The sequence below is a fragment of the Aspergillus oryzae genome, chromosome 7 (genome assembly GCF_000184455.2).
Source record: "Aspergillus oryzae RIB40 DNA, chromosome 7".
Taxonomy (NCBI): Eukaryota; Fungi; Ascomycota; class Eurotiomycetes; order Eurotiales; family Aspergillaceae; genus Aspergillus; species Aspergillus oryzae.
In genome coordinates this window covers 2,914,421-2,921,149 of record NC_036441.1, presented here as the reverse complement: position 1 = coordinate 2,921,149, position 6,729 = coordinate 2,914,421, and the positions used below count along the sequence as shown (strand labels likewise).

At 53.0% G+C, this 6,729-nt stretch overlaps 3 protein-coding genes across 3 annotated transcripts in view; 2 read left to right on the top strand and 1 right to left on the bottom strand.

Annotated features, from left to right (window-relative positions):
* AO090206000131 (uncharacterized protein) overlaps positions 1-2,308 on the top strand; it is a gene marked incomplete at both ends in the record, with an annotated part of 3,695 nt that extends 1,387 nt beyond the window's left edge. Inside the window, 2 exons of the mRNA XM_023233245.1 lie at positions 1-540; positions 565-2,308. The exon at positions 1-540 is cut by the window's left edge and continues 847 nt beyond it. Of these exons, the coding sequence (XP_023093770.1) occupies positions 1-540; positions 565-2,308 (2,284 nt within the window). The remainder of the gene's footprint in view (positions 541-564) is intronic.
* A 558-nt stretch (positions 2,309-2,866) lies between these two features.
* AO090206000130 (uncharacterized protein) lies at positions 2,867-3,581 on the top strand (the record flags this gene model as incomplete). The annotated part of the gene is made up of 2 exons (XM_023233244.1): positions 2,867-3,217; positions 3,570-3,581. The coding sequence occupies 2 exons, from the start codon at positions 2,867-2,869 to the stop codon at positions 3,579-3,581; spliced, it is 363 nt and encodes a 120-aa protein (XP_023093769.1).
* Positions 3,582-4,232: 651 nt separating this feature from the next.
* Positions 4,233-6,564, bottom strand: AO090206000129 (5'-methylthioadenosine/S-adenosylhomocysteine nucleosidase family protein; the record flags this gene model as incomplete). The annotated part of the gene is made up of 2 exons (XM_023233243.1): positions 4,233-4,348; positions 5,607-6,564. The coding sequence occupies 2 exons, from the start codon at positions 6,562-6,564 to the stop codon at positions 4,233-4,235; spliced, it is 1,074 nt and encodes a 357-aa protein (XP_023093768.1).
* Between the last annotated feature and the right edge of the window lie 165 nt (positions 6,565-6,729).

The following is a 6,729-nucleotide window of genomic DNA, read 5'->3' as shown; positions in this document are numbered from 1 at the left end:
TTTTGGTAAGATTCTCGAGTCGATCATAGCAACACGCATTGCCTGGGCCTTGGAGGAGCACAAATTACTCCCACAGACCCATCTCGGAGGCAGAAAGGGGATCTCGACGGACCACGTCATCCAGCTCATCCTCGATAATATATATCGTGCATGGGGACAGGGTAAAAAGGTAAGTATGATCCTGCTTGACGTCTCTGGTGCCTTTGACAACGTGTCCCACGCCCGGCTGCTCTTCAACCTCCGCCAGCTGAAGCTGGGCCACTTCGCGGACTGGCTGCAGTCCTTTCTAACCGGCAGAACGACCCGGATCTCGCTCGCAGGGGAGCTCAGCGCGGAGTTCCCGACCCCGACGGGCATCCCGCAGGGCTCGCCGCTGTCCCCGATTCTATACCTGATCTACAACACCCCGCTGATCCAGGATCTCCATGTCCGGCGGCCCCAGGGCGGCTCAACCACGGCCTTCGGCTGGATCGACGACGCGTGTACCCTGGCCGTGTCCGACACCTTCGCAGAAAACGTCGAAACGCTGAATGCGGCTCTGTCCCGGGCCGGCTGATGGGCTAGTCGACATGCATCTAAATTTGCACCGGACAAGTTCGAGCTCATCCATTTTACTAACCCACGGGAGACGGAAACGCCGCCCCAGTCCCCGGGCCTCCCACCGGACCATCCGGACCAGATATGGGAGGTGCCACTGCCACCAGCGGGACACGACCAGATGGAGATCATCTTTACGGACACGATAATCAAGCCAACAGAAACGGCCAAGTACTTGGGGGTATGGTTGGACAAGACCCTGTCGTTCTCCATCCATCGAACCAAGGCCCTGGCCAAGGCGCACGGGACGCTGGCGGCCCTCAAGGGGATCGCAGGATCCACGTGGGGGGCCCCTCTGCGTGCCATGCGCCGGATCTATCAGGCGGTGATCGTTCCCCAGCTATTCTACGCGGCCGCGGCCTGGTACAGTCCTAAGGGTGGCCAGATCGTGGCCTCGATCAACCAGAAGATGCTGGCGGAGTTCACTCAGATTCAGAAGCAGGCAGCGCTGCTGATCAGCGGGGCCTTTAGAGGCACCTCCGCAGCGGCTCTTAACGTAGAATTATATATATTACCGGTACACCTCCAGCTGCAGCAGATCATTGAAGAAACGGCGGTCAGAATCCGGACGGGACCAGAGCTGGCCTGCCCAGAGTCGGTCCTTAGACCGCGCACGGTACAAGAACGCCGGCGCAGCGGCTGGACACCGATGGAGGCACTGAGTCGGAAAGGGGGCCCCCTATGGCCCCTGGGCAAGAAGGAGTGGGAAACCCGCAAGCCATATATTCTGGCACCATGGGAACCGCCGGTCACAACCGTGATTGACAGTCACGAAGCCGCACTAATCTACCACAGACATTACTGCGCCAGGCGAGAAGGGATCGCAGTGTACACAGACGGGAGCGGTCTAAACGGCCGGGTTGGAGCTAGTACAGTCTGCCTCTCGCAGGGCTGGAAGAGGAACTGTACGCTGGGAACAGAAGAGGAGTCAACGGTCTACGCAGGGGAGCTGACCGGGATCCGGATGGCCCTGCACAGGCTACGGAGGGAAACCAGACCGGCCACGGTCTTTGTGGACAGCCAGGCCGCGATCCAGGCAATTCAGAACCCGCGGAGACCGTCGGGCCAATATATATTAGACCAGATCTACTATATTATACGGAGATATAACATGCAGAACCGGGTCCAGATCCACTGGATCCCTGCACACATCGGAGTGCCAGGGAACGAGGCAGCCGATGAAGCCGCACGAGAAGGAGCTACACGAGAAGGCACACAGCAAACTGGCGAAGCTATTTGCCTAGCTGCAGCGGCCAAACGACAGATACGCCGCTCTATTAAAGATAGATGGATACGGGAGTGGAAGACCGAGAAAACAGGCCCCACAACATACCGATTGGTGGAGGTTCCAAACAAGAAGATACTGGATCTCTATAAGAATCTATCAAAATCGTACGCATCGATTATTATTCAGATGCGTACCCAGAGAAACGGACTACGGCACTTTCTACATAAAATTAAAGCCGTGGACTCAGACCAATACCTCTATGCGTTGGGATCCCAGACAGCGCGGCATATTTTACTACAATGTCCATTATACGCCGAACTCAGGGGTAGAATGATTGGCAAGCTGGACCCGGGGGTCCAGAAAAGATTAGATTACAACGGGATCATGTCCCATCCGCAGGCGATCCGCTACGTCGCCGAATTCATGCACCAAACAGAATTACTCAGTCAATTTAGAGACGTGGAGCAAACTGGTCACTACTAAAGACGGACAGATATAGAAGACGATGAGTACATAGTCACACCAGGAGGGGGCCGGTCAGCCCCTTCTATACACATATCAGTCTTCACATACCAGGAGCACTAGAAGGAACTAGGAACGATGGATGGAGGAGGTAGAAAAGGCAGCTGCCAGGGGAGTGGCAGGCAGTTTTAGTTGTGTTTAAAAGCTTTTTGATTGGACTATCTTCCGTGGGATATACGGCGTTTACGGTTAGATTCTAGGCTCTCAAGCACCTGCATAGCTAGACGTTCAGTAGTTAGGCTGCATCAGGTTAATAGAATCTTGATTGATTGATTGATTGATTGAGGCCGCAACTGACCCACACCTGCGGCTCCGGGACGGCCCGGTCCGTCTGCCGCAGCGGCCAAACGCTTAATTCGACATAAGATCAAGCGACGGTGGGAGACGGAGTGGCAGCGGGATGCGAGGAAGATACACCTAGTGGCCGCTCCGACCCATCGACTGGTCAGCAAGCCGACCAGGAAGGTTCTAGAACTCTGGAAGGACCTCTCCAAGCCGCACACCGCGATCGCCATCCAGATGCGCACGCAACGGATCGGCCTGCGGCACTTTTTATATAAAATCAACGCGGCCGAGTCAGACCGGTGTAGCTGCCAGGAGGGCTCCCAGACCTCGAGGCATGTCCTCCTGCAGTGCTCGCTGTACACCGATCTGCGAGGGGCCATGCTTGACCGTATTGATAGAATCCGGGGGCTCCGAGGAAAGACAGCCGACTACGACTCGGTCATGTCACACCCGCAGGCACTCCGCTGGGTTGCCGAATTTGTACACAACACAGGCCTGCTGGGCCAGTTCCGCGAAGCGGAGCTGATCACGCAGGCGCCGGAATCAACTACAATAGGAGCGGAGGGGAAGACGCTGGTTAAACGGGTACGTTATGGTCTAGACGGGGGTCAGTCTAGGCCAGTGGTCTAGAAATAGGCGGAACATATACAGTAGATGGGATGATGGGCCGACGCAGAGGATGGTGAAACTAGGGGGGGTGCGGTGGCAGGCACGTTAGTTGTGGAAGCTTTTCGATTATATTTCCTACGTTTCTATGTACAATAGGTTTGATTTCAGGCGTTCCCGGTCCAAGATTCTGTCTCTGGTGAGACGCCTTGCATAGCTAAACGTTTCAATAGTTAGGCTACATCAGGTTAATGAATTTTGATTGATTGATTGATTGATTGAGCACCTGCATAGCTAGATGTTCAGTAGTTAGGCTCGAACAGGTTAATAGATTCTTGATTGATTGATTGATTGATCTGACAGCGCAGTGGAAGTGATATTGTTTTCGGACATTGCTTGCGGAGTTGCAGACGCCTGTTTTGCGCTGGATCTCTTCATCAGATCATTGTAGAAAGCAGTAAGGGTCCTCTCCGATAACAGTCGATCAGGATGGTCTTCTGCGAGCACTTCTCTACGTATCGCGACAACATGTTCTAGCAGTTTGACCGCCTCCTTGATCTGTCTATTTGCTTGATATGCTCGAGCGAGCTCATGCTGCGACGCCAGTCGATTAGGATGGTCTTCTGCAAGCACTTCCATACGTATTGCGACAACATGTTCTAGCAATTTAACCGCCTTCTTGATCTGTCCATTGGCTTGATATGCTCGAGCGAGCGTGTGCTGTGACGCCAGTCGATTAGGATGGTCTTCTGCAAGCACTTCCATATGTATCGCGACAACATGTTCTAGCAATTTAACCGCCTCCTTGATCTGTCCATTGGCTTGATATACTATAGCAAGCGTGTGCTGTGACGCCAGTCGATCAGGATGGTCTTCTGCGAGCACTTCTGAATCTATCGCGACAATATGTTCTAGCAGTTTGACCGCCTCCTTGATCTGTCCATTGGCTTGATATGCTATAGCGAGCTCGTGCTGCGATGTCAGTCGACCAATGTTACTTTGAGGAAGATTTATATCCCTCCATTTGCAAGACTCCTGTAGCCAAAGAACAGCTTCTTTCATCCGCCCATCGACGTGTAAGCACCGCCCGACCTTTAGACAAAGCCTGCTCTTCTCTTCTGTATCTTGGCATTGCTCGTCCTTCTCTATCCGTGCCACATGCGGCAGGTAATCCCGCCAGATCTCCCGATTAGTATAATCGTCGGATGGAAAGACTTCCGCCAGGTGTTTTAATGCAGCTATTGTCGTTTCTGCTTTACAACCATTCTGATTTACCCATATCCTTGTCGCCAAGTGGACTAGCCTATGCATATCGAGCTTGGTTCCATCATCTCTTCTCTCCAGAAACGAGTAGGAGCAGAGTGTACCGATGGCTCCTACCAGCCGTGCTTCAGGATACGCTGCTGGTAAAATAGAGTATGGGATCGCTCTCCATTCAATGCAAGATATAAATGCGAGAAGATCTGTGGCTAAGGTATCGCATTCGAGAATTTTGTTGAAGGTGATCGTCCACGTCTTCGCAACCGCATTCATCGAGTTCCGATATCGTGTTTTATCGCCGAAATCCGTGCTTATGAGTGCGACGGCATCCTGCTCTGTCTTCTTCAATAGGCGTAAATACTCGGAGATGGAGCTTTTGTTAGTGTTTATATATGCTGCTGCCTGGGTGATAGCCAACGGAAGGTACTCCAGCTCCGCCAGAAGATTCACCACAGTCTCGAAGTTGTCAGAAGGATTCTTTCGAACTAGAGACTTCTGTAACAAGTCCGTCGTCTCCTGTCTCGTCATTTTTTCTATCTCAACCACATCGCTGCCCGTCAAGTACTGCGCTACAGCTCCATGCCGCGTCGTGAATATAGTCAGGCCACCATCGCTTTCTGGCAGAAAGGCCAGCAAACCTTCTGCTTGATATGTCCCGCGAAGCAAGTCAAGGTCGTCAGCGTTGTCGATAACTAGCAACCACTTTCCTGCGGTCTTTGCACTTAGCCGTTGCCGCACTAGGATTTTCAGGTCTTCGCCGCCCTCTTGCTCCTGGCGTATCCCTAATACTCTCGCTATCTCCCTGCAGCTTAGCTCAAACGTCTCCATACTCAACGCTTGTACCCAGAAAATAGAGTATTCTGGACAGTCCTCCTTAACTGAATATGCGAATTGTAGCGCGACTTGTGTCTTACCGATACCACCAAGACCGCTGAGCGCTACTTTCTGACAATCTTTATTTACTAGGAGCTTTTGTTTCAGCGTATCGAGCTCTGCATTCCGACCGATAAACTTGTGATTTCGTTCGAACGGGAGGTAAAAGGTATGTTTCACCCCTATAACGTGTTAGTCCTATCTCTAAACCTTACGCTGTGACGGCTAGACTAACCTCGTAGTGCTTCATCGACCGTTTGCGTGTCCACCACATCCGCCGCCGGTATCACGCCTAGCAACTCCTTCGCGTATGCCGCTGCTGTTCCCGCCGCATATGGCTGCCATCTCTTATTCTTGTGGGAGTCAGCGTAGTCGCAGATTCCGCGGATCACCAGGCATGGAAAGGTATTCATCAGCCCGGCCGCCTCCATCTCAAAGCAGAGAACTCCTCCGAATTCTGAGCTAATCTTGTCCCGTTCGACTCCGTCCCTCATTACCTGGTTCCCCGACGCGATTGCACCGTAGTAAATCATAGGTATATTGTCCGCCCGTTCGTTCCTCTGTACCGTCCTCGCGGTCGTACATGATAGACAGCTATCCTGTCCACTATGGTTGTACTCCGCCTCGAACAGCAAATCGCTTCCTGCTTGATCGCGGCCGAACTTGGGGAGGTTACCAAGCTTTGACAGGTGTGGCGACAGACTACTTCTCCCTCGGTCGAGGTTGGATCGAAGCTTCGTAACGGCGGCGAGGAGGATTGTGGGCGGAGCATTGAGGAACCCCGTCCGCTTGAACCCGGTTGGTGTTGACTTTCCAAAGTCGTATTGTACTACCCCGCCATGACCGTTGCCCGGTTGGCTGACAACAACATCGCCAAGCCGAATATCTGCTTCTTTGCTTGGAACGCCGCCTCCAATTCCTACCATCAGCCCAAATCGAACGGCCGGAAACGTAGTTTTCATCTGCATGGCCACTGCCACAGCAGAGTTGGTACCGGTCTGGCCTGCAGGCAGACACGCCAGGACGACATTATGGGCTCCTATGGACCCTAGGGTGTATATATTTGAATCGGTGTGGTTCGAAGGAAGATTCTGATGTTCCTCGTCAAGCATCTCCTGAGCGGCAGTCAGCTCGTCCGGCAAGGCGCATACCCACCCGACCGTGTAGTCATGGTGACTGAGGCGGCGGGCCATCTTGGTTTGGTGTTAGCTTAAACTGGCTTAAACTGGCTTAAACTGGCTTCAACTTGGTCGTGGTCTTGATATTATGACCAGCACGAACTGCGAGACGCCGTTTTCGAGATTTATACGAGGCCAGGCGTATATCGCCCACGGCTGACATGGAAAAGGAGCGAGGCT